The 27410-nt window shown below is 45.4% G+C and overlaps 2 protein-coding genes across 3 annotated transcripts in view; one reads left to right on the top strand and one right to left on the bottom strand.

The window, feature by feature from the left end:
- The window catches only part of HLTF (helicase like transcription factor), a 123870-nt gene extending 117543 nt beyond the window's left edge, over nucleotides 1-6327 (bottom strand). The window contains exons 1-2 of the mRNA XM_075861449.1: nucleotides 5999-6327; nucleotides 1184-1317 (exon numbers count right to left, since the gene is read on the bottom strand). The gene's annotated coding sequence lies outside the window, so the exon portion shown is untranslated. The remainder of the gene's footprint in view (nucleotides 1-1183; nucleotides 1318-5998) is intronic.
- HPS3 (HPS3 biogenesis of lysosomal organelles complex 2 subunit 1) overlaps nucleotides 6193-27410 on the top strand; it is a 62886-nt gene continuing 41668 nt past the window's right edge. Inside the window, exons 1-6 of one of the 2 annotated variants that reach the window (XM_075861442.1) lie at nucleotides 6193-6328; nucleotides 6403-6776; nucleotides 11272-11757; nucleotides 12749-12935; nucleotides 18523-18608; nucleotides 24981-25179. In XM_075861442.1, the coding sequence (XP_075717557.1) occupies nucleotides 6560-6776; nucleotides 11272-11757; nucleotides 12749-12935; nucleotides 18523-18608; nucleotides 24981-25179 (1175 nt within the window). In that variant the 5' untranslated portion in view covers nucleotides 6193-6328; nucleotides 6403-6559. Of the gene's footprint in view, nucleotides 6777-11271; nucleotides 11758-12748; nucleotides 12936-18522; nucleotides 18609-24980; nucleotides 25180-27410 lie in introns of both variants that reach the window. The other variant, XM_075861443.1, reaches the window with a different exon arrangement.

Below are 27410 nucleotides of genomic sequence, written 5' to 3'. Positions count from 1 at the left end.
TGTGTTTCTTCATTTTCATGTTCGCTTTACAAAGAAATCGGTCTTCAAACTAATACTTTTATGAAAAAAGTGAAATAATTTTTTTTTCACCTGTTATGCATTAAATTTAGCAAAAAACTGTGGGGTCAAAAAACTTACTATACCCCTAAATAAATACCTTATGGGGTCTAGTTTTCTAAATGGGGTCGTTTATGGGGAGTTTCTATCTTTCTGGCAGCTCAAAGCCTCTCCAGATGTACAGTGGGGCCTAAAACATTTTCAAGTAAAATATGAGTCCTGAAAGCCTCCGGGTGCTCCCTTCCTTTTGGGTCCTGCCGTGTGTCCAGGCAGCGCATTAGGGCCACAATGTGGGTATTTTTGAAAACAGGAGAAACAGGGTGATAGATTTTGTGGTGTGTTTCTTCATTCTCATGGTCGCTTTACAAAGAAATCGGTCTTCAAACTGATACTTTTATGAAAAAAAGTGTTTTGTTTTTTTTTCACCTGCTAATTATTAAATTTAGCAAAAAAACTGTGGGGTCAAAATACTTACTATACCCCTACATAAATACCTTAAGGGGGTCTAGTTTTCTAAATTGGGTCATTTGTGGGGGTTTCCATCACTCTGAGACCTATGAGCCTCTGAAAACCTGGCTTGGTGCAGGAAAACAAAATGCACTTCAAAATGTATAAAATTATTATTCAATTTGTAAGTCCTCTAAATTGCTGAAAATTTATTTTATTTTTTCAAAAGTGCTGCCAAAATAGAGTAAAGAGATGGAAATATATATTTATTTAAAAAAATTGTACAGTATGTGTGTACATATGTGACATATTGCAGTTAAAAATAGGGGAAAATGGTAATTTTTACAAAATTTCTTCCATTTTTCTATTTTTTTATTCATTTCCGCAAATTGTATCAGTCTACTTTTACCACTAAAATAAAGTACAACATGTGACGAAAAAACAATGTCAGAATTACTTGGATATTCAAAACTTTCACAGAGTTATTCTCTGATAAAATCAGACATACCAGATTTGACAAATCTGGCTTGGTCATTAAGGTACAAATAGGCCCGGTCATTAAGGGGTTAACAAAAAATAAATCATATCATACTCATACCACCCATCATCTCGCTGCAGATCATACAGTGACTACATTACTGATTAGAGGCAGAATAAAAATTTACATTAAGTGACTCACCGGTGACGTCCAGATTCTAGTTATTTTTCTCCATCCGATCCAGACCTCTATGATGACTTCTCACGGTCACAGCCCATTTCTGCAGTTTGCCGCTCAGATGTCTTCAGCTTCTCACATTTCCAACATTTCTACACCTATAAACAAAGATAAAGCTCTCATTATACCACACACTACGCCCCTAAATATAATAGCGCCATACACTGCACCTCTAATTATAATAGCACCATACACACTGTCCTCCACACACACTGTGCCCCAGTAGATAGTGCCTGCAATAGAGCCCCCTGTAGATAGTGCCCACTGTAAATAGTGCCCCCCATAGAGCCCCCTGTAGATAGTGCCCCCCATAGAGCCCACCCCTGTATATAGTGTCCCACAAATAGCTCCCCCTATAGTGCTCCACAGATAGCCTACCCCTGTATATAGCCCCCTGTAGATATAGCCCACCCCTGTATATAGTGCTCCACAGATAGCCCACCCCTGTATATAGCCCTCCTGTAGATATAGCCCACTCCTGTATATAGTGCTCCATAGATAGCCCACCCCTGTGTATAGCCCCGCTGTAGATATAGCCCACCCCTGTATATAGTGCTCCACAGATAGCCCACACATATATATAAAGCCCCCCCTGTAGATAAAGCTACACACTTTTTTATTACGATAAAATAACAAACTATTCAAACTCACCTTAATCCCGTTCCCACGCCGTCCGGCAGCAATGGAGACCTGCTCTCTTCTGCGCAAGTCTCCTGTGGTTGAATGAAGCGTCTATGAAAGGCGCTGATGGCAGGGCAGAGTGACTTTCCCTGTCATTCAGCGCCTTTCAATGACGCAAGCGGCGAAAAGTTTTGCGCCGCTTCACTTGTAGAAAGCGCTGAATGGCCGGGCACGGAACGTACCCGGCCATTTATTGCTTCTAATTGTACCTGTGTCCTATAGGCGCTGGCACCCCCCTCTAAGTTGCGCCCGGGGCACATGCTCCGCCTGCCCCCCCCTAGCTACGCCCCTGCCCTCTTGTCAAGTATAGGCTCATTTGCATATTTAGAAAAAAGCTCATAATTTTTGACAGCGCCTATTAGATTAATTAAGAGATTGGGCATTACTAAACTAGTGACAGATCCTCTTTAGGGTATGTTTACATAGAGTTTTTTGCAGGCAGAAAATTCTGCCTCAAAATTCCGTTTGGAATTTTGAGGCAGCTTTCAATCTGCCTGCACACCGTTTGCCGCGTTTTTTGCTGCATTTTCCGCCTGCGGCCATTGAGCGCCGCGGGCAAAAACGCAGCGAAATACGCTTTCTCTGACTCCTATTGATATCAATGGGAGGTCAGAGACGTAAACGCCCGAAGATAGGGCATATCGCTTCTTCCCGCGATACAGTTTTTCCGTTCGTTGGAAAAAAACGCCTACGCCTCCCATTGAAATCAATGGGAGGTATTTTTGGCTGTTTTTTGGCGCGTTTTCTGACATGGTTTCCGCGTCAAAAAACTCTGTGTGAACTTACCATTAGTTTATATTCACACAGTTTTTTTGGCACTGTTTTTAACCCAGAAACCGTGAAACCCAGAAACCGTGGGGGGCATTTTTTTCCCGCGAGCGTAAAAAAACGCTTATGGGAAAAGGAAGCTTCATGCCCTTTCTTCAGGCGTTTTCATCTCTGACCTCCCATTGATATCAATAGGAGGCAGAAAAAGCTGTTTTCCTAACTCCCATAGTAGTGAATGGCAGTTACAGAAGCAACGTAGCATGCGAGCTACGCTGTTTCCATAACTACCATTCAGTTCTATGGGGCTTACGGAAACAGCGTAGTTCAGCGAGTTATGCTTTTTCCGTAATTCTGAGTCGGGAATCACATGTGTCAGCCACAACACAGACTGGTAGAACGGGGGTTTAGGGGGCCCCGTTCTAGAGATAGGTGCGGGTCCCAGAGGTGGGACCCACATCTTCTTGACATTTATGACCTATCCTGTAGATAGTTCATAAATGTCTCTGATGGGAAAACCCCTCTAAAGGGAATAAGACTTTACATGTTACTGTATTTTTGGCCCATTGTGGCATTGTACCCATCTGATGTGATGATTAGTTAAGTAAAAATAGGCAGTAATTTTTCATCTTACTAGGCCTGTATTGCGGACCAACCCCTACATCAGGGAGCGGTGCCCATGGCCCCGTCTGCGACAGTATCACAATAAGCCAGCCATCATAAACACCTGCCTGAGCCGTGTCTAAAACAAGTGCCTCCCATATTGGGAAGATCTGCATTATCACACGGCCGCGTGCACCATAAACACCGGTCTAAAAATAAAAGTCTGTGTTTAGCAACCAATCCTCTGCTTTATTTCATATTTTACCACAACATTCCTGCAAGAGCTGTTCACCATTCAGGACACATCTTACGGGCTCATACTTGAACACTATTGTGTGTGTGTGTGTGTGTGGTGTGTATGTGGCATCATCTACAGAGGGGGTGTGTGTGTATGTGGCATCATCTACAGAGGGGGTGTGTGTGTGTGTGTGTGTGTGTGTGTGTGTGTGTGTGTGTGTGGCATCATCTACAAGGGGGGTGGCATCATCTACAAGGGGGGTGGCATCATCTACAGGGGTGTGTGGCATCATCTACAGGGGGGGGTGGCATCATCTAGAGGGGTGTGTGTGTGGCATTATCTACAGGGGGGCTGTGTGGCATAATCTACAGGAGGGGCTGTGTGGCATCATCTACAGGAGGGGCTGTGTGGCATCATCTACAGGGGGGGCTGTGTGGCATCATCTACAGGGGGGCTGTGTGGCATCATCTACAGGGAGGGCTGTGTGGCATCTACAGGGGGGCTGTGTGGCATCATCTACAGGGGGCTGTGTGGCATCATCTACAGGGGGCACTGGGTGGCATCATCTACAGGGGGGCGCTGGGTGGCATCATCTACAGGGGGGCGCTGGGTGGCATCATCTACAGGGGGGGGGCTGTGGCATCATCTACAGGGGGGGGCTGTGGCATCATCTACATGGGGGGCTGCGGGGCATCATCTACGGGGGGGGGCTGCGTGGCATCATCTAAGGGGGGCTGCCTGACTTCATCTACAGGGGGGGCTGCGAGGCATCATCTACAGGGGGGCTGCATGGCATCATCTACATGGGGGGTTGCATGGCATCATCTACAGGGGGGGCTGCGGCATCATCTACAGGGGGGGGCTGCGTGGCATCATCCACAGGGGGGCTGCATGGCTCTGTCTACAGAGGGCACTGTGTATTATCTATAGAGGGCAATATGGTACTATCTACAGGGGGTCATGTGGAACTATCTTCAGGGCACACTGTGGCATCTACAGGGAGCATTGTGTGGTAATTTCTACAGGGAGCAATGTCCTCAGGGCGCAGCGTGTGGCAATGTCTACAGGGCACAGCGTGTGGCAATGTCTACAGGGCGCAGCGTGTGGCAAGGTCTACTGGGGGCAGTTTGGAGCGCAATCTACAAGGGGCACTGAGTGTAGCACTTTCTACGCTGGTTTTTAAGCTACCCTTAGTGGTCTGCACATATCACCTAGCCCTAGTGATAAAGTGAGATATCACCAGCCTGTAAACAACCAAATAACCAGAGACATACCAGCCACGATAGTAGTTGTCAGCCGAACTCGTGTAGACATTTTGTTTGTTCTTTCTATGCAATGTTAAATACTTTTGTGTCAAAAAAGTATAATAGGTATGATACCTTTATTGGCTAACCATAACCATGGTTAGCCAATAAAGGTATCATACCTATAATACTTTTGTCTTTTTTGACACAAAAGTATTTAACATTTCATATTGTCTCTGGCTAACACGGTACTACACTATTTTTTACTGTACTTCTTTCTATGCAGAAATTCTGGAAAGCCACGCCCACCAGATATACCATGTCCCCATAAGACACACCCACCAAAGACACCACACCCTAAGGCCCCATGCACACGACCGTGCCCGTGATTGTGGGCACGGCCGACTGACAGCCGCATTTTCGGGCTGTGCTCCCATACAAAGTATGGGAGCACGGCCCGCAAAATGCAAAAGAACGGACATGTTCCATAATTCCCGGAACATTTCCACGGCACGGACACCCTTCCTTAGTGCTACGGAAAGGTGTCCGCGTTCAATGAAAGTGAATGAGTCCGTTTTTGCGGACCGCAATTGCGGTCCACAAAAGCTGAGCTTTTTTACGGTCGTGTGCATGGGGCCTAAGGCCTCATGCACACAGCCATGCCCGTAATCACAAAGTATGGGAGCACGGCCCGTAAAATGCAAAAGAACGGACATGTTCCATAATTTTCTGAACATTTCTACCGCACGGACACCCATCCGTAGTGATACGGAAAGGTGTCCGCGGCCAATAGAACTGAATGGGTCCATAATTACGGACAATTTTTACAGTCGTGTTCATGGGGCCTAAGTGTCCCTGGAAAACATTTTCAAATATTGGCAACTATGCAGACTCAAGGTGTACAAACATTTGTGTAGGAGCCGTAGACTCCATATATATTCAAGGAAAGACGACAGACAATACAACGCAGTGACCTGACTATAACTGGCCATAGACGCCAACGATTCAGCCATGACGCACTCGGCATTCAGAGATTTTTTTAAACGATTTACCATTTATATTGTACGATTGCTCCACCACAATTTAGCACATAAATGTTCTGAACAATCGAGATTTCCATCTAATCATTTTATTATTAGATACTTCATGACATTGCCATTGCGCCCATATTGTTTACATAGGACTGCAGCTTTCTGACAGCAGGCTACCCTGGCACAATCTGTAAATAGGTTTATATTGGTGTCTTACGTTTCATTATCTATACAAATTGGCCCAAAAATCGTCGGATTGCGGAATAACTGTTCTATCTGCCAAACACGTCCAGCGTGCCCAATAAACTCAGAGCAAGCTCTATGAGAACTACGTGAGCTATGTGCGTCGCTACACCCCCTTCTCCCTCCTGTAATGAACGCGCCCAGTCTCCGGAGCATGTGATCTCGTAATGGGCGTCACATGCTGCGCTAGGAAGAGGGGGGAAGTGTCTTGTCCTGGATTTAGGTGCAGCCATAAATGTCATGTTATTCTACAGCAGCCGCTGATCTGCAGGACGTGCTGACGTTAGAATGAGGAGGGGGACAGGTGACAATTCTCATCATACGTCACCTTGTGCTTGTTGATCAGAGTTAACGTTTTCTATCTATGTTTATGTGCAGAGCTTCAGAGGACTACTCTTCTCATCATAGCTATGGATCTCAGCAGCTTCATACTCCAGCTTCCTAAATAATCCCCTATATGGATCCAAACATGGGGGGCTGCAAAAGATTGTGATGTCCAGTTGTGGGTTCATCCTGCAAGTCCCAGTCTAAGACAATGGTGCAGCTGTACAACTGTCACCCCTTTGGATCCCAGAGGGTCGTGCCCACCAAGCAGGCACCAGAGGTGTTTTGCTGCGGCCGGGATAGCGTGTTTGTCACCTGCGCTGGTGGCTGTAAAGTGGAAGTGTTCAACGTGGAACAGGAGCTATGTCACCCGCTCTGCAGCTTTAACACGCTGGGGAAAGTAGTACATATGAGCTACAGTGATGTAGGTAAGTCTCCTGGGGCCGTCAGCTGCTCACAGAGGTGACAATATTTTTGTTTCAGTGTTTGGACCCTAAAACAAATTTCTGAGCCCTCTGACGTAAGTTTTTGAGTTGTTGTCTTCTAACAAGTTGTTAAAACTTCTACGTTCTCAGCCGTTTCTTAGTTATATTTGTTCCCGTGAAAGCTTTGTGGGAGCTGCTGTCACCCAACTTTTCTTGATAAAGAAGAAAAAAATGTTACATATTGGGATCTCTAATCAAAACAACGCAAACTAAATAGTATACACTTCTTTGTCAGGACCTTATTATGACTACATGGTTTTCCCATAATCATAATTCTCGTTCTTATAATAACTGATTAATGAGGATCTAACTGCTGGGTCCCCCGCCTATCACTAGAAAAGACTTCCCTTGCCCTTCCTGGGAGCCCCATAGCACTTACCTTCCCGTTAGGAATAGAGTGGTAGTGTACGTGTTCGGCCACCACTCCATTGGTTTCTATGGGGCTGCAGATGGTAGGGCTTGGCATCCCATAGAACTGAATGGAGAGGTGGTCAAGCATGCGCACTACTGCTCCATTCCTATGGGATTCCCAGGAACGGCAAGGTAAGCCTGCTCTCGGGATCGGTGGGGGTCCCAACGATCGGACCACCACGGATCAGATATTTATCACCCATCCTATGGCCTCATGCACACGACCGTGTTTTTGCGGCCGCAATTCCCCTGAAAATCCACGGGAGAATTGCGGCCCCATTCTTTTCTATGTGGCCGTGCACACGACCGTAGTTTTTGCGGTCCGTGCACGGCCCGGGAGCCCGGACCGCAGAAAGAACGGGCATGTCTTATTACGGCCCGGTTCTGCGGTCCGGGCTCATTGAAAACAATAGCCGCGGCCATGTGCATGTCCCACGATTTGCGGGCGGCCTGCGGCTGACAGTCCGCTGACAGTCCGCAGCCGGCCGACCCGAAAATCACGGCCCTGCACACGGCTACGGTCGTGTGCATGAGGCCTATGGATAGGTGAGAAATAATAATTATGGGGAAAACCCATTTAAGGCCAAGACTCCACTGTGACTTTTTGTAGCACAACTTTCCAGTCTTAAAGCGAACCACTTTAAAGAGAACCTTTCACCTGCACATACGAGTGCAGCTGAGTGCAGCATGTAATAGCTTCACAAGCACTGTCTCACTTTACATATTTTTCCTATCTTCCTCCGTTATTTACATATTGGTGCTGGTATATTTGGTGCCCGATATGTAAATAATCCCCTGAACTGCCAATGGAGCGTTTCTATCTAACTAAATAGCAAGGGGGCGTGATCTCTTCGCTCTGACACTATCCAATCAGCTATGGACAGTATCAGGGCGTCTTGTGCTGTGTTCCCTCCCGCTAGAACACACACAGACTGAGAGCGCTGCAGAACCACCAGCCTGTGTGTGTTGTCGCGGGAGGGAACACAGTGTTAGAGCGAAGACATTACGCCCCCTTGCCATTTAGTTAGATAGAAACGCCCCATTGGCAGTTCAGGGGCTTATTTACATATCGGGTGCCAAGTATAAATATAAGATGGGAAAATAATTTCAAGTGAGACAGTGTTTGTGAAGCCCTGCCTATTACATGCTGCACTCAGCTTCACATGTATGGGTAGGTGAAAGGTTCTCTTTAATATAAGAGGCAGCATATGACAGGGACAGGTCTGTTCTACCAATAGTTAAAACGGCACAAAGAAATATCGTGCCACATGGCTAATAGGAGCAATCAAAGAATACACTCAACTTTTACACGGGCCAATGATTGGGCAAAAGAGCGTTCCTACGAACGGTCATTCCCATTCGTTGCCCTGTGTAAACAGGGCAACAATCGGCTCATAATCGGGCAAATTCTCGCTCATCAGCTGATTTGATAGTTTACGTGGTCAATAAAATGGTCGCTAGTTCTCAGCACATCTCCCGGTGTAAACAGGAAGATGTGCTGCTGACATAATGGAAACGTATGAGGACGAATGATAGTAGTAAGGAGCGCTCATCCCCATACATAACTGATCATTTCTCCTTGTAAGGCCTGATTCACACGAACGTGTTAAACGTACGTGGGACAGCTGTTGAAACAAGATTTATGCTAATGACTTTCTTAATGCCCAATTGGGAGTTTGTGTTAGCTTTTGACCAAGTGGGCATTGTACAGAGGAGTGTATGACGTCGACCAATCAGCGTCATACACCCCTCTCCGTTCATGTACTCCGCACATAGTGATCTTGCGAGATCACGATGTGCTGTCACTTACTCGCGCATTAACTTTACTGAAGTGTCTTGAGAGTGAATAGACATCACCTCCAGCCAGGACACAATGTCTATTCACAATCCCGACACTTTGGTAACGTTTGTGTGGGACTTAATGACAGCAAGTGTGATCTCGCGAGAACACGCTGTAAATGACAGGACAGCGTGATCTTGATGTGCTGTGTGAGTAAGTGACACACAAACATTATGTAGGAGATAGGGCACTTATAATGTGGTGACAGAGCCTCTTTAAATACTTGGGATTTGTTTTACTATCCTTGGCTATCACCTGCATTTCATTTGGTATTTTTGCTGATTTTTATGACTTTTTTTTACAGATTTTAATAAGCTCTTTATAATTTACAAAGGCTACAGCTGTACCCTCCGATTTGTGTTTTTCAAATTTGTGTAAGCCGTGTGGGGTTTAATTTTAGTTGTTTGTACTTGGTACCTATAGGAATAAATTTTGCACTATAATTATACAAAGCAGATTTTAAGATCTCCCGTTTATCATTTGTTCCATTATTTGACATTAGTTCTTCCCATATTTACTTGACAGATCTACTTCAACTATTAAGTAACAGCTTCAGTCCACTGAGTCACATGCAGCCTGCTTAAAGTATTCCTCCGCTCTGTAGCCTGAAAGTTAGAACTGGAAAGCCTGACTAACAAAAAAGTCAGGGTAGAGCCCCAGCCTAAGCTGTAGCTATTCTTATGAAGTATGCCGGCTCACCCGCAGAAGCTTAGGGGTGACAACAGGAGATACTCTAGGGGAAGCATGGCAGACCAGGAGCTTTGTAGATGAGACTTTAGCATCCTACAGTTGCCTAAGCAACCGGCCTGCCCTACCTCGGCTGTCGCATCGGTTGTAAACTTTAGGTGGGCCGTTCACACATGGTGATATTTGTCATGTTTTGTTTCTGTGTTATATTTCTTTTAAATGGCAGGAAAATGCCACATGTGACCATACCCTTATTGCTAGGTGTAAACGGGTTTCAGTTTATTGTATTGGATTCTGTATGTATACCTCCGACGCATGGCACTAAAGCCGTACAGCAGCAGTACAAAAAAAAAAGTTACAGTTATAAAGGTATAGTTTGTTTTTTTGCCGTGGCCCACTGTATAAAACAGTCTGTTGCGCTTTCCTATACCAAAAAAAAAAAAAAAAGGTATGCCAATGCATACTACCCTGGAAGAGGTTAAAATGACACTCTTTTGGCCTTTGTCGGGTGAATGGGAACCTCTGTGTATGTTCAGCGTATGCATTGGGAGCTTTCCCAAACGTGTTCACTAATTTTGATGTGAACACAGCCTAGTATTGTTCTGAGCGCTTGTTATTTGTATTCTATAAAAAAAGTTTTCTTGTTCTTTTAAAATTAAAACAAAAAAAAAAAAAAAGATTGCAAAGCCTATACTTGTGGATCCTAAGCGGGTTCAGCAAGTGATGGCATTTTGCCAGAACATTCCGTCACCTGCTGATCACTGGGAACCCCACTGATCACTAAAAGGAAGCTTTAAAGAGGCTCTGTCACCAGATTTTGCAACCCCTATCTGCTATTGCAGCAGATCGGCGCTGCAATGTAGATTACAGTAACGTTTTTATTTTTAAAAAAAGAGCATTTTTGGCCAAGTTATGACCATTTTTGTAGTTATGCAAATGAGGCTTGCAAAAGTCCAAGTGGGTGTGTTTAAAAGTAAAAGTCCAAGTGGGCGTGTATTATGTGCGTACATCGGGGCGTTTTTAATACTTTTACTAGCTGGGCGCTCTGAAGAGAAGTAACATCCTCCTGTCTTCAGAACGCTGGGCGTTCTGAAGAGAAGAGGATGTTACTTCTCTTCAGAGCGCCCAGCTAGTAAAAGTATTAAAAACGCCCCGATGTACGCACATAATACACGCCCACTTGGACTTTTACTTTTAAACACACCCACTTGGACTTTTGCAAGCCTCATTTGCATAACTACAAAAATGGTCATAACTTGGCCAAAAATGCTCGTTTTTTAAAAATAAAAACGTTACTGTAATCTACATTGCAGCGCCTATCTGCTGCAATAGCAGATAGGGGTTGCAAAATCTGGTGACAGAGCCTCTTTAATGTTTTCTCTGCATAGCGCCTCTTCTGACCGGTTCTTTGGGTACTTTTTGTCAAACCTCAATTTTCAGGTTTTGGTTGGAGTTAAAGGATCACATGCATTTACTAAATAAACATGTCTTCATTTTTAGGAGACTATTTGGTTACAATTGAAGAGAAAAACAATATTTCCTCTCTAAGAGCATATGTGAACTGGAGATGTCAGACTACAGAGAGCTCTCGGATCAGTGTACGGATGCTTGGCCTCCAGTTAGAATCTCTCCATAGTGGAATTTCAAAGGACCAGATGGAAATCATAGAGATGCCCCTCTCTGAAAACCCGCTGTGCCTCTCTTGTTGTCCTGTTCGAGGAGATCTTCTGGTTGGCTGCAAAAACAGACTAGTGGTCTTCAGTTTGAAGTACATTGCCATCCATGATACAACAATGCTGGATTTTGACAGATCCTTGGTTTTACACGTAAATGGGATTGTACCTAGTCAGCTGTGTTTTTGCTCCGGGCACATTGGTATCTCAAATGATCTGGAAGTTTTGGTGTTTAGACTGAACTCAGAGCCCCCAAAAGGAACCAACACTATCTTGAAAAACACAACAGAAGTCGAAATGTTGCCAGAGAAAGGTAATAATTTAATGGGTCTTTTTTTGATCGTGAGTTTAAGTACAATATTAGAATTTTAAAAATGTGTGATTAAATGTAAGGAATAACTTTTCATCTTGTATTGTGTGTCCACATTTTGCCTGTAAAATTCTGTTGAGTTTTACAGGCAAATTCCGTGCCTAAATCTGGACGGAAATCGTAGCATTACGCCAGCAATGCATGTGAATGGGCTTTCAGATGCTGGACATGGCCTCTGGTGGCTAATTTTTGGAAAATCATAAATCTTTTTGCTGTTTCCCTCAATATTTTCCTTGCTCTGAACAATAGACTGCAGTGTATGGCGATATTGCACCAAGTTACTCGCTGAGCTGCGCTTTCTGTAACTCCCATAGTAGTGAATGGCAGTTACGGAAGCAGCGTAGCATGGGAGCTACGTGGTTTATGTAGCTTCCGTTGCGTTCTATGGGACTTACGGAAACTTCGTAGCTCATTGAGCTACACTGTTTACGTAACTCACGACCATACAACCTTTTTCATGGTCGGAATTCACCTCCTTCAGCCGCAACGCAGAGAGGCTGAACGGGATTTAGGGGCCCCGTTCTAGAGATAGGTTCGGGTCCCAGAGGTGGGACCCGCATCTATTTGACATTTATGACCTATCCTGTGGATAGGTCATACATGTATCTCATGGGAAAAGCCCTTTAACTCTGGCCCATTGATGTAGCTGAGCTTTTTTATTTTTATTCTAATTTATTGAACTATAGTTTTGTCATCATCAACATTTTTTTTTAAATCTCTAGTTGTACACCCTACTATGGACTGGGCAATTTGTGGTTTTTTTTTTTTTTGGCCCATCAAATAAAACTTTTATAGACGGGATAGTAAATAACCCAGAACGTTCGCCACCAGTAGCACGTTTCTTCTTATGTTGGCTACGAGGCTCCTGATAATTGTCCAGCCCTATGTTAACTATAAAAATAATGTATAAATTAATCTTGCTTCTATTTTCCAGGTAGTAAAAATGATCTTGTTGCGGCAGCATCCCATCCGTTAGGGTCTGAGGACTTTGTCATGTGTCAGAGGCCGGTGGAACTTGTCGGAGAGGACTGCAAATCGTGCAATATAGTAGTGACGCCAGAATCAATAGGACTGTCCATAGATGCACAGAGTCCTTACCATGTGAATTTTATGTTGTACAGGTAATAAAAGTAACGATTAACAACCTTACCTCTTTCATGACCAAGCTGCCCAATACTGAAATGTCCAAAGCAATTTTTTTGGATGCCCCTGATGACATCATGATTTTCTGTGTTTCCATGGCAATGACCCAACCTGCATTTGGGTCCCATTACTAAACACCCTTTGAACACTATATTGAGCACTTTGTGACCAGGAATTGATCATTTCATCTCCCTGTCACCTCTTTAATGGTAGAGCACTATACAGAGTGATGACATTATTACAGCATGTATTATCGATGTATAGGGGTCCAGGGATCACTATAAACCAAGCTCTAGTAGCGTCAGGGCGGATGATTGCTCACTGTACATAACTTTTTATTCTTGCAGTATTACCTATTGCTATGTTTTTGGGGTGTGGGAAGAAACCGGAGTACCCGGAGGAAACCCACGCAAACACAGGGAGAACATACAAACTCCATGCAGTTGTTGTCCTTGGTTGGATTTGAACTCAGGACCCCAGCGCTGCAAGGCAAGAGTGCTAACCACTGAGCCACCGTGCTGCCCTCTGCCATTGAGCGCCGCGGGCAGAAAACGCTGCGAAAAAGGTTTTCTCTGCCCCCCATTGATTTCAATGGGAGGTCAGAGGCTTAACCGTGGCAAGAAAGAGCATGCCGCTTTTTTTTTATTATTATTATTTTTACTGAGATCAGCTATAAGACGCCTTCAGGGGGAAAAAAACGCCTCCGCCTCCCATTGAAATCAATGGGTGGCATTTTTTTTTGCGTTGATTCAGACGTGGTTTCTGCGTCAAAAAAAATCTGCGTGAACTGGGCCTTAGAAAAGTCTTTAACGTAAACTTTGGTTTGTGATGTTTTATTAACCCCTTCCCGCACCTTGACGTAACTGCACGTCAATTTGTGCAGTAAGTTCGCGCACCTTGACGTGCCGTTACGTCTGTGCTTTGACAGTTAACCGCCGCGCGGCGCTACACCGCAGCGGCGGTTAACTGTGCAGGGTGTCTGCCCTGCATTCTCCGTTGCCGATCAGCGGCCTATCGCCGCTGATTTCGGCAGTTAACCCCTTAATTGGTTTTCCGGGTTGCCATGTACAGAAGCCTATGAGGACCACCCGGAGGGTGGTCGTCGTAGGCTTCCTGTCAGTGTGACTGTCACGTCACAATGACAGTTGGAATGCATTACACTACGTGTGTAGTGTAATGTGTTCCAGCAGCGATCAGAGCTGCAGGTCTAAGTGTCCCCTAGTGGGACAAGTGACAAAAATAAAAAAAAGAATAAAAATGTTTTAAAAAAAAGTGTAAATCTAAAAGTTATAAGTGACATAAACATGAACTGCTTTTTTTCCTATAATAAGTCTTTCATTATAGGAAAAAAAATGAACACGTAAAAAAAAAGTACACATATTTGGTATCACCGCGTTCGTAACGACCCCAACTATAAAACTATAATATTATTTTTCCCGCACGATGAACACCGCAAAAAATAAATAAATGAAAAACAAAGCGAGAATCACTATTTTTTGGACACCACCCCTCACAAAATATACAATAAAAAGTGATCAAAAAGTCGCATGTACGCCAAAATTGTACCGATACAAACTACAACTCGTCCCGCAAAAAACAAGCCCTTACACAGCTTTTTTGACTGAAAAATAAAAAAGTTATGCCTCTCAGAAAATTATTTTCTAAATAAGTTATTTTATTGCACAAACGCTGCAAAACATAAAAAACCTAAATACATATGGTATCGCCGTAATCGTACCGACCCGCAGAATAAAATATAATGGTCATTTATAGCCCAGGGTGAACGCTGTAAAAAATAAATAAAAATCATTGTCAGAATTGATGGTTTTTGGTCACCTGGCTTGCTGAAAAATGGAATAAAAAGTGATCAACAAAATCGCATGTACCCCAAAATGGTACCAATGAAAATTACAGATTGTCCCGCAACAAATAAGCCCTCACACAGCTCCGGTGGTGAAAAAATAAAAAAAGTTCCGGCTCCCAGATTATAGCGATGCAAAACAACTGTGGTGTCAAAATGCTAACTTTACCCCTAGAAAAATTCCTTGAGGGGTGTAGTTTCCAAAATGGGGTCACTATTGGGGGGTTTCCACGGTTTTCATCCCTCCAGTGCATTGCAAACGTGACACGGCACTGAAAACTATTCCAGCAAAATCAGAAATCCAAAATCCAAATGGTGCTCCTTCCCTTCTGAGGCCTGCTGTGGGTCCAAACAGCAGCTTATTACCACATATGGGGTATTGCTATAATTGTAAAAAAAATTGCTTTACATATGTTAGGGTATTTTTCTACTTTATTCCTTGTAAATATTTACAATTTTTATGTTTTTTCACAAAAAAAGTAGATTTTTATCTTCACATACTAATTCAAATAAATTTAGCAAAAAACTGAGGGTTCAAAATGCTAACTATACCCATAGATAAATTCCTTGAGGGGTATAGTTTCCAAAATGGGGTCACTTTTGGGGGGTCTTTACTGTTTTGGTACCACAAGACCTCTTCAAACCTGATATGGTGCCTACAATATATTCTAAAAAAAGGAGGCCCCAAAATCCACTAGGTGCTTCTTTGCTTCTGAGGTCGGTGTTTCAGTCCATTACCGCACTAGGGCCACATGTGGGATATTTCTAAAAACTGCAGAATCTGGGCAATAAATATTGAGTTGCGTTTCTCTGGTAAAACCTTCTGTGGTACAGAAAAAATGTATTACAAATTAATTTTCGAAAAAATAATTTGTAAATTTCATCTCTACTTTGCTTTAATTCCTGTGAAACGCCTAAAGGGTTAAAACACTTTCTGAATGCTCTTTTGAATACTTTGAGGGGTGCAGTTTTGAAAATGGGGTGATTTATGGGGACTTTCTAATATATAAGGCCCTCAAAGCCACTTCAGAACTGAACTGGTCCATGCAAAAATAGGCTTTTGAAATTTTCTTGAAAATATGAGAAATTGCTGCTAAAGTTCTAAGCCTTGTAACGTCCTAGAAAAATAAAAATGTTCAAAAAACGATGCAAACATAAAGTAGACATATGGGAAATATAAAATAGTAAGTATTTTGTGTGGTATTACTATCTGTTTTACAAGTAGATGCATTTAAATTTAGAAAAATGCTAATTTTTGCTAATGTTCTCTAAATCTTGGTGTTTTTTACAAATAAATATTGAATTTATCGACAATTTTTTCCCTAACATAAAGTACAATATGTCACGAGAAAACAATCTCAGAATCACTTGGATAGGCAAAAGCATTCCGGAGTTCTTACCACATAAAGTGACACATGTCCGATTTGAAAAATCTGCTTCGTCCTGAAGGCCAAAACAGGCTCAGTCCTGAAGGGGTTAAAAAGACTGTTTTTTTTTTCAGTTGGCTGAAATGGCTTTTGTAATAAAAGGTGTCTGTGGATGGATGTAACGTGCAACAACATGGTTAATATTGTAAGGAGAAGTGGCCAAGAATTTTTATTGCATGTTGTTTGTTGCAATATATCCTGGATAGTAGAACCCAAGCTGGGGGGTTATCAGTTGGAAGGACAGAGTGTGACTTTTGACAGATTAGGTCCATCTTGTACAAGCTTCAAAAGATGGCAAATTGACATCTGTCTAGCTAAATCCTCTGAACGCTCGTTCCCGATCATTGCCTTGTGTAAGCGCCGATGAGCGAGCGCTCCTTCATCGGCTGATCTACTCCTTTTATGCGGTTGATAAGATGGTTGCTAGTCGGCAGCACATCTCCCGGTATAAACAGGGAGATGTGCTGCTGACATGATTAAAATGTATGGGGGCGATGATCGTTGAACCATGGCACATCCCTATACATACCTGATCATTGCTCCTTGTGAAAGGAGAAAATGAGCACTGATCATCGAGCTGTCTCCTTGATCGCTGCTCGTCTTCACGGCTCCTCTTGGGGTGAACTAAGGGACGATGAATAATTTAATATTTGTAATATTCCTCCCCTCTTTACCTCACTGTTCGATCACCAACGTCACATTTGCCTAATAAGTTGCTCTGCGGCTCTAGAAATCTGAGCCCTGGACTGAGGATATAAAATATAACTGGTACTATAAAAAGTGTTCACATCCTGGGTCGGCATCCATTGTTTCCCTACCCTCAAGAAAGCAGAGCACTCTACAGATTGTGTTAGGCCTTCTGTTATTTCTCCCTTTCGTTTTGTAACTGTTTTGCATGTCTTGGCACCTTATTTTTGTCTCTTTTTTTTTTTTTTTTTTTATATACTTTTTGTACCTTTTTTTTCTTTTAAAGCTTAAAACTTTAATAAAGGATCCTCAGCCTGTCCTAGTGTGTTGAGTGGATGGTGACTACCAGATTGTCAGTGGAGCTTTATTAACCCTTTGCAGTTGCCTCCACGTCATACAGTATGTTGTGAAGGTGTGTACATGACGGAAACATTTTCTAATATACTTTTTTGTATCAATCTGTGGAATGGAATTTAAGCAACACCAGCCGAAAGAAAAAGTGCAATTGTCAATAGAAATGATTTACGTTCCTGATTTAATTTTCCAGCATGTCAGTAAAATTAAAGAAGACCCCCAGTGGTAACACAACTTTCCATGTCTGCATTCCCCACCTGCCTGTATACCACACTCTCCACTTCTTTTATGTATACTCTACTTACTTTACGAACTGATGCCTTGTCTGTGCTTTAAAAAAGCCTCCGTCTTGATTCTTCGATTTTCCCAGATTTTTTTTGCTTTGCTATCAATCCCATGATGCTTCAGCACAGCATCACATGACCAGATAAAGACCATACCATTTCTGATTATAAATCCTTCCACATTCTCCTAAAGAAACTATAAGTATACAGACAGGGAGCCCTCACTATATTCTCCTACATTATACCTGTGTGGCATAAACCTGTCTAAGTATCAGTGGTGGGTGATGATAGAAGTTTCTGCCCCCACCCCCAAAACTAGTGTGGTCCAGTAACTGCTGAAGCCTGTTATGGGTGACACATAGATCTCCATAGACTCAAGTAGAGAAAACCTGTCACCGAGCCGGATTCACATTGCTGCTAAGCAACCATCCCAGTCTGATATATAGAGATAAATAACAGGTGAGAGACTGACACATGGAATACCGTAATGGCACACATGGGAAAGTTTAGTTTTGGTCCGGAGTGTCCCTTTAAGCTGTCCTCTACTGGTAACAGGTTGATATTGACAACTGCTCAAGTATCCCTCTGTACTAAATGTTATATAGCTACTCCAAATTATAAATTCCGTATACCAAGATCTTAGGTGTCAACAACAAGAGAATATCTTCTGATATGTTGAAAGATAACTTTGGTGAGGGTCCATCAGCTGGAATACCAACCAATTCGTGGCATCGACTGAATAGCTCATGTGGAGAAGAACATCTTCTGCTCAAGGATTATTGAATTTGAACGAAACTCTGTCATGAAGGGAAGAAGAGGCAACCAAACTGTTTCTCTTTCTCTGCGTGAAAACTTAAAACACTGTGTGTGTGTGTATGTATATATGTGTGTATATATATATATATATATATATATATATATATAATATAAGCAATTTGTTTTTTCCTTTTAGGAGGTTTGCACCGGACTTTACGGACGGCTTCAGTGTGGAGAGCACCAGACTTCATTCTCTACAGCTGCTGCCTACGTATAAGACAGGTATCGTAAAAATGTAATAGTCACCGTAAAATGCTCTGCTAGGAAATGCATCCTATATGCAGTGTTACATGTATGTTTTTTTTATATGCTCTTATTATAATCCCAAGTCTAGGACTACAGTGCGGACTACGCGCTCTGTTACCACTGCACACATGTACTACTAGCAATTTTACACTATCACTGGTAGGAATTTATAGAGGACACTGTCCAGCTCCATTCACTTAAAAGGGGATAAGCTGCAATACCAAATACTGCCCATGGACAAGAGTGGGGCTGTTTGTGGGAGAAAAAAAGCAGGACAAATTCACTTCCTCACCAGAGGCTTTACCCCCGTTCTTGCCCAGGCCCGTTTACAAGTTTTAGCCATGCCCTAATTCAAAAGTAAATTGTTGTTCTATTACTCTTCCAACCTACATGTGTTTAGTGATATACAAAAAATATATTAAAGAGGCTCTGTCACCAGATTTTCAAACCCCTATCTCCTATTGCAGCAGATCGGCGCTGCAATGTAGATAAGAGTAACGTTTTTATTTTTCAAAAACGAGCATTTTTGGCCAAGTTATGACCATTTTTATATTTATGCAAATGAGCTTTTCTTAAGTACAAGTGGGCGTGTATTGTGTTCGTTACATCTGGCCGTTTTTACTTGTTTTACTAGCTGGGCGTTGTGAATAGAAGTGTATGATGCTGACGAATCCGCATCATCCACGTCTCTTCGTTAACACCCAGCTTCTGGCAGTGCACAGACACACAGCGTGTCCTCGCGAGATCACGCTGTGACGTCACTTCCTGCCCCAGGTCCTGCATCGTGTCGGACGAGCGAGGACACATCGGCACCAGGCGACAGAGGCTACATCGACTTACCTGCAAACGCCGATGCTGCTGCAGAATCAACTGTAGCCTCTGTCGCCTGGTGCCGATGTGTCTTCGCTCGTCCGACACGATGCAGGACCTGGGGCAGGAAGTGACGTCACAGCGTGATCTCGCGAGGACACGCTGTGTGTCTGTGCACTGCCAGAAGCTGGGTGTTAACGAAGAGACGTGGATGATGCGGATTCGTCAGCATCATACACTCCCATTCACAACGCCCAGCTAGTAAAATAAGTAAAAACGCCCAGATGTAACACACACAATACACGCCCAGTTGTACTTTTACTTAAAACACGCCCAGTTGTACTTAAGAAAGGCTCATTTGCATAAATATAAAAATGGTCATAACTTGGCCAAAAATGCTCGTTTTTGAAAAAAAAAAACGTTACTGTTATCTACATTGCAGCGCCGATCTGCTGCAATACGAGATAGGGGTTTGAAAATCTGGTGACAGAGCCTCTTTAAGGATGGGACGGAAAAGGGGGAATAGGGAATTGGGAGATAGACAGAGATTACCACTGGCAAGTAGGCACTTGGCTCAGCATGTATGTAAAAATGATATATGACATTTTATTGAACAATTAATTAAAATATGACAAAGATAGCACTAGGTGCAACACTGTGTCAAAAATGACAAACAACACAAATACTAAAATAAACAAGCCGAGAAGACGTCACAAACCTGGCCGGGTAACTAGTAATTAACTCATATTAGTAATATCTAACATTCATATATGGTTACGTATATAGTATAGAAGAAATGTAGCGTGAAATTTACATTCTCTAATAATTTGAACATATGTGAGTGTGAGTCAGAAAGTGAACCCGTTCAGATAAGGAGTAGTGTGTCGATCATTCAATTATGCCACACCAAAGCTGAAATAAATGTCAGCTGCAAGTATAAGGTAAATTTAATCTTAGTGCACGTATGTTATAAATCAACATATATAGCCGATATGCTTTGCTGTGTCAAAGGGAGACCTCAATCAATCACATGGACATAAATAAAGGCAAAAAGCAAAACGGAGAGATTTATCCAATGGCATGTATCAGTTCGTATACTTAGCGTCAATGGTATAGCTCCCGAAAAGTCGATAAGGGAATAGTCGCTAAGTTCCTTTTCAGTACCAATCTGTTGATTTGCCAAGTCCGTGCCCTTTCGGCGGTCCACGTTGTAACTGACAACCCACAGTTAGACCAGAGGAGAACAGAAGATAACAGCGGCAGTTGAAGGGAACTATCCGTCCCAATAAGTTTCTTTTATCGAACATATAATATGTAGCACCAAATTCCAAGCGAGGATAGAAGGGAACAGGGCGCATCTGTCTCAGCCGGACGGTCTTATTCCATCTGGGTTACATCGGCATAAGCACCGTGCAATTCAATCGTGCATGTGTGGCAAGTAACTCCACAGGTGGGTTCACACACTACTCAATCTGTGACGTCAGGAAAGGGGGCGTACGCTGACGCATTTTTCTTCACCACGTGACTTCCTCAGAGCGTCAATGTATTTAGTCTTGTTTTTCTCAGAACATGTTGGGCTTCCATACTGTGTAAAAAAAAAAAAAAAAAAAAAAAAAGGGCGGAGCTTTCAATGAATTGTGCACAAACTGACTTTTGGTGAGCACATTTTCCAAAGCTGGTTCCAGTGCGATCTTTGTGCATGCGACCAGTGCCAAACTTGCCGTGTAGTTCTAGGCTGGGGCTACACAATGACTTTGGCCATGACTGGTCCCATGGGCAAAAATCGCTTTGTCCGGTAGCCTACATCGCAAGTGAAATTACCGCGACCACATTTACTGTCATTACTTGCCACGTAGGCTATGGAACATAGTGATCTTTGGCCGTGTGACTTGTGTTGCAGTCAAAGTCAGAGTGTAGCCCCAGCCTATAACTACCGGTATACTATATATTAGATAGATGTGAGTTCTGCCTATTTACTGCTTTTTGTCTAGAGGGACAGTGGTCAGTTCCCCAAGACTTGCACCCCCTTTCATTTAAGCCTGTGCTGCTGGATTCTATTTTTGTTTCCAGACACACAATATACAAAATACAAAGTATTTGGTTGAGAAAGGTCCTGTTGGACTGAAACGTCGCATTGGGTGAATAAAGATCCCTTTCTTTTTGGATGTGCTTCCTTTCTTCTGTCTTTTTGTCTATCTAAGGGGACACACGCAGCTAGACCCACACCCCACCCACACACGCAGCTAGACCCACACCCCACACACCCACCCACACACACCCACACACACACACACACACACACACAGCAAGACAGACACCCCACCCACACACACACATACACACACACACACACATACACACACACACACACACATACACACACACACACACACACACACACACACACACACACACACACACGCACGCAGCTAGACAGACACCCCACCCATACACACACACATACACACACACGCAGCAAGACAGACACCCCACCCACACACACATATACACACACACACGCAGCTAGACAGACACCCCACCCATACACACACGCAGCTAGACAAACGCCCGCGCCGCCAGACGCCCACCCACACCGCCACGCCCACCCATACACCACCAGACGCGCACACCGCCAGACGCGCACACCGCCAGACGCGCCCGCCCACACCGCCAGACGCACACTCGCACGCCCACAACGCCAGACGCGCACGCCCACAACGCCAGACGCACAAGCGCACGCCCACAACGCCAGACGCGCACGCCCACAACGCGAGACGCGCACGCCCACAACGCGAGACGCACACGCCCACAACGCGAGACGCACACGCCCACAACGCGAGACGCACACGCCCACACCGCCAGACGCACACGCCCACACCGCCAGACGCACACGCCCACACCGCCAGACGCACACGCCCACACCGCCAGACGCACACGCCCACACCGCCAGACGCACACACCCAGACGCGCGCACACTCACACCGCCAGGCGCACGCACCCGCACAACGGCAGGCGCACGCACCCGCGCACGCACCCGCACAACGGCAGGCGCACGCACCCGCACAACGGCAGGCGCACACACCGGCACAACGGCAGGCACCCGCACAACGGCAGGCGCACGCATCCGCACAACGCCAGACGCACTCACCCACACCGCCAGACGCACACACCCACACAGACCGACACCCGCGCCACCCACACACGCAGACAGACCGACACCCGCCCTGCCCCCTCACGCAGCCAGACCGACACCCGCCCCACCCCCACACGCAGCCAGACGCACGCCCCACCCCCACACGCAGCCAGACGCACGCCCCACCCCCACACGCAGCCAGACGCACGCCCCACCCCCACACGCAGCCAGACGCACGCCCCACCCCCACACGCAGCCAGACGCACGCCCCATCCCCACACGCAGCCAGACGCACGCCCCACCCCCACACGCAGCCAGACGCACGCCCCACCCCCACACGCAGCCAGACGCACGCCCCACCCCCACACGCAGCCAGACGCACGCCCCACCCCCACACGCAGCCAGACGCACGCCCCACACGCAGCCAGACGCACGCCCCACCCCCACACGCAGCCAGACGCCCGCCCCACACAGCTAGACACGCGCACCACACACCCGCCCCCCACACACAGCCAGACACCCGCCCCCCACGCACAGCCAGACGCACGTCCCACCCGCCCCCCACGCACAGCCAGACGCACGTCCCACCCGCCCCCCACGCACAGCCAGACGCACGTCCCACCCGCCCCCCACGCACAGCCAGACGCACGTCCCACCCGCCCCCCACGCACAGCCAGACGCACGTCCCACCCGCCCCCCACGCACAGCCAGACGCACGTCCCACCCGCCCCCCACGCACAGCCAGACGCACGTCCCACCCGCCCCCCACGCACAGCCAGACGCACGTCCCACCCGCCCCCCACGCACAGCCAGACGCACGTCCCACCCGCCCCCCACGCACAGCCAGACGCACGTCCCACCCGCCCCCCACGCACAGCCAGACGCACGTCCCACCCGCCCCCCACGCACAGCCAGACGCACGTCCCACCCGCCCCCCACGCACAGCCAGACGCACGTCCCACCCGCCCCCCACGCACAGCCAGACGCACGTCCCACCCGCCCCCCACGCACAGCCAGACGCACGTCCCACCCGCCCCCCACGCACAGCCAGACGCACGTCCCACCCGCCCCCCACGCACAGCCAGACGCACGTCCCACCCGCCCCCCACGCACAGCCAGACGCACGTCCCACCCGCCCCCCACGCACAGCCAGACGCACGTCCCACCCGCCCCCCACGCACAGCCAGAGGCACGTCCCACCCGCCCCCCACGCACAGCCAGAGGCACGTCCCACCCGCCCCCCACGCACAGCCAGAGGCACGTCCCACCCGCCCCCCACGCACAGCCAGAGGCACGTCCCACCCGCCCCCCACGCACAGCCAGAGGCACGTCCCACCCGCCCCCCACGCACAGCCAGAGGCACGTCCCACCCGCCCCCCACGCACAGCCAGAGGCACGTCCCACCCGCCCCCCACGCACAGCCAGAGGCACGTCCCACCCGCCCCCCACGCACAGCCAGAGGCACGTCCCACCCGCCCCCCACGCACAGCCAGAGGCACGTCCCACCCGCCCCCCACGCACAGCCAGAGGCACGTCCCACCCGCCCCCCCACGCAGCCAGACGCACGCCCCACCCGCCCCCCCACGCAGCCAGACGCACGCCCCACTGCCCCAGACGTGTGTAGCTGAGTGCACCATGTTATATGCGCAGCTGCACAGACCCTGGGGCACTTTGAATTCGCTGTGTAACCTCCACCATGGATATCCGTGCCATTCTTATTAGTCCCCGATATGTAAATTAGTCCCTGTACGGTCAGTGGTCGTTCCTGGACATGAAAAGTTCAGGGGGGACGTGATGGCGCTCTGACGCTGTCCAATCAGCTGTGGACAGTGTCAGAGTGGCTTCTTCTGTGTGATCTTTCTCGCAAGATCACGCAGTCTTATTACTGACTGACAGAAGCGGGAGAGAGGAGAAGTGTGTGCGTACGCTCCTCTCTCCAGCTCCTGTCAGCCAGTGATGCATGGTGCACTTCGCTACACACGTCTGGTAGTTAAAGAGTGCTTTAAGTTCATTAAAGGGGTATTCCGATGAAACTCTTACGGTATATCCACATATCAATAAAAGAGAGATCAGTAAGGGTGCTGCTGTGCTTTTGCTTTCTTGCTGTGTGGATATGCCATTAAGGTCTTGGGTACTCTTCAATGGTGGGTCAAAAAAGTAATAAAGGTGTTGTTTAAAGTAGTATTCTGGAACCACCAGTAACGTCATTATTAAATTATTGGAAAGACCAGTATATTATTAATACATCGTCCATCAAATGGTTCCTTCACCTTACTGGTGGTCCAGTGGCTAAATAATATCCAAGTGTTCCTGTGGTTAAATCCTATTCCTGGTGTCTAGTGGTTTATTAAACTTGACAGCTCTTTGTTAATGATATATATTTTTCTTTACCTTCCTCCTTTTAGGAAATCATGTTCTTGCTACTGACGCCAAAAACACAGCTTGTCAGAAGGACATTTTGAGCCTGTTTTGTTTCTTCTCCATGCCGCATGCTGGCTACTTGTACACGCTAGTCAGTGCTGTAGAGCTGATATCCGTCTACCAGTATCCGGAAAGGTCACAGCAGGCCGTACTGACTCCTCAGTTCCTTCATGTCATTACAAGGTATTCCTATGAAGAGGAGAAACACCTCAACCGTTTCTTAGACGTTAATGAAGAACTCCTCAAATTCATAACAATTAGAGCAAAACCGTGTGCACACTAGGTTTGGGAAAGGAGCAGGGCTTAGCGTGTTTTTATCCACGGTTATTGAAACCAGGCAGGACTAGTACCTTCTAAATTTGTAAAAGACTCTTTTAGATGTATGTCTAGACCTTTATAACCATCATACATATAACAAACAATTTCATATGCACAGCAGTACAGTATTCATAGGGACAAGACCTACAATAACTTAGTCCTAATTATTTACAAAGTTACGTCATTTATTAGGCTTTAACATCCTTTAACCCCTTCCCTCTTTGGCCGCTTTTGACCTTCCTGACAGAGCCTCATTTTTCAAATCTGACATGTTTCACTTTATGTGGTAATATCTCCGGAATGCTTTTACCTATCCAAGTGATTTTGAGACTGTTTTCTCGTGACACATTGGACTTTATGTTACTGGCAAAATTTGCCCGATACATTCAGTATTTAATTGTGAAAAACACCAAAATTTTGCGAAAAATTGCAAAAATTTGCATTTTTCTCAATTTAAATGTATCTGCTTGTAAGACAGGCAGTTATACCACACAAAAATGTTGTTAACTAACATCCCCCATATGTCTACTTTAGATTGGCATCGTTTTTTGAACATCATTTTATTTTTCTAGGATGTTACAAGGCTTAGAACTTTAGCAGCAATTTCTCACATTTTCAAGAAAATTTCAAAATGCTATTTTTACAGGGGGCAGTTCAGTTGTGAAGTGGGTTTGAGGTCCTTAGATATTAGAAACCCCCAATAAGTCACCCCATTTAAAAAAATTCACCCCTCAAAGTATTCAAAACAGCATTTAGAAAGTTTCTTAACCCTTTAGACATTGCGCAGGAATTAAGGCAAAGTAGAGGTGAAATTTACAAAGTTCATTATTTTTTTCCAGAAATTCATTTTGAATCCATTTTTTTTGTACCACAGAATGTTTTACCCAAGAAATGCAACTCAATATTTATTGCCCAGGTTCTGCAGGTTTAGGAAATATCCCACATGTGGCTCTAGTGTGCTACTGGACTGAAGCACCGGCCTCAGAAGCAAAGGAACACCTGGTGGATTTTGGGTCTCCTTTTTATTAGAATATATTTTAGGCACCATGTCAGCTTTGAACAGGTCTTGTGGAACTAAAACAGTGGAAACCCCCCAAAAGTGACCCCATTTGGGAAACTACACCCCTCGAGGAATTTATCTAGGGGTGTAGCAAGCATTTTGACCGGCCAGTTTTTTTGCAAAAATGTTTGGAACTAGGCCATGAAAATGAAAATCTAAATTTTTTCAAATAAAATGTAGGTTTAGCTAATTTTTTTTCATTTCCAAAAGAACTAAAGTAGAAAAAGCACCACAACATTTGTAGAGCAATTTCTCCCGAGTAAAACAATACCCCACATGTCGTAATAAACGGTTATTTGGACACACAGCAGGGCTTAGAATGGAAAGTGCGCCATTTGGCTCTTGGAGCTCAAATTTAGCAGGAATGGTTTGCGGAGGCCATGTCGCATTTGCAAAGCCCCTAAGGTGACAAAACAGTGGAAACCCCCAACAAGTGACCCCATTTTGGAAACTATACCCCTTGAGGAAATTATCTAGGGGTATAGTAAGCATTTTGACCCCACAGGTTTTTTGCAGAAATTTTTGGAAGTAGGCTGTGAAAATGAAAATCTACATTTTTTCAAAGAAAATGTAGGTTTAGCTAATTTTTTTTCATTTCCACAAGGACTAAAGGAGAAAAAGCACCATAAAATTTGTAAAGAAATTTCTCCCGAGTAAAACAATAGCCCACATGTAGTAATAAACGGCTGTTTGGAGACACGGTAGGGCTCAGAATGCCTTACTTGTGGCCATAAATTGCTGTTTGGGAACGCTGTAGGGCTAAGAAGGAATAGACCGCCATTTTGAGCATGGATTTTGCTTGGTAGTTTTGTTTGAGTTTTGCTGGTATTCAGTTTATAATGTGGTGGCATATGTAATCTGTGCGGAGAACATCAGGGTATATGTAATCTGTGCGGAGTACATCAGGGCATAATAAGAGGGTATAATAATGGGGTAAATAATACAATTATCCATAGATGTGTGTTACGCTGTGAAGCGATCCGTTATGCGCAGGCCGGTGTCACACTGATAAACGGTTTTCTTTCTTATCCCCCTT

This window comes from Rhinoderma darwinii, chromosome 4 (assembly GCF_050947455.1).
Source record: "Rhinoderma darwinii isolate aRhiDar2 chromosome 4, aRhiDar2.hap1, whole genome shotgun sequence".
Lineage (NCBI taxonomy): Eukaryota > Metazoa > Chordata > Amphibia > Anura > Rhinodermatidae > Rhinoderma > Rhinoderma darwinii.
This window is presented reverse-complemented; position numbering and strand designations above follow the sequence as displayed.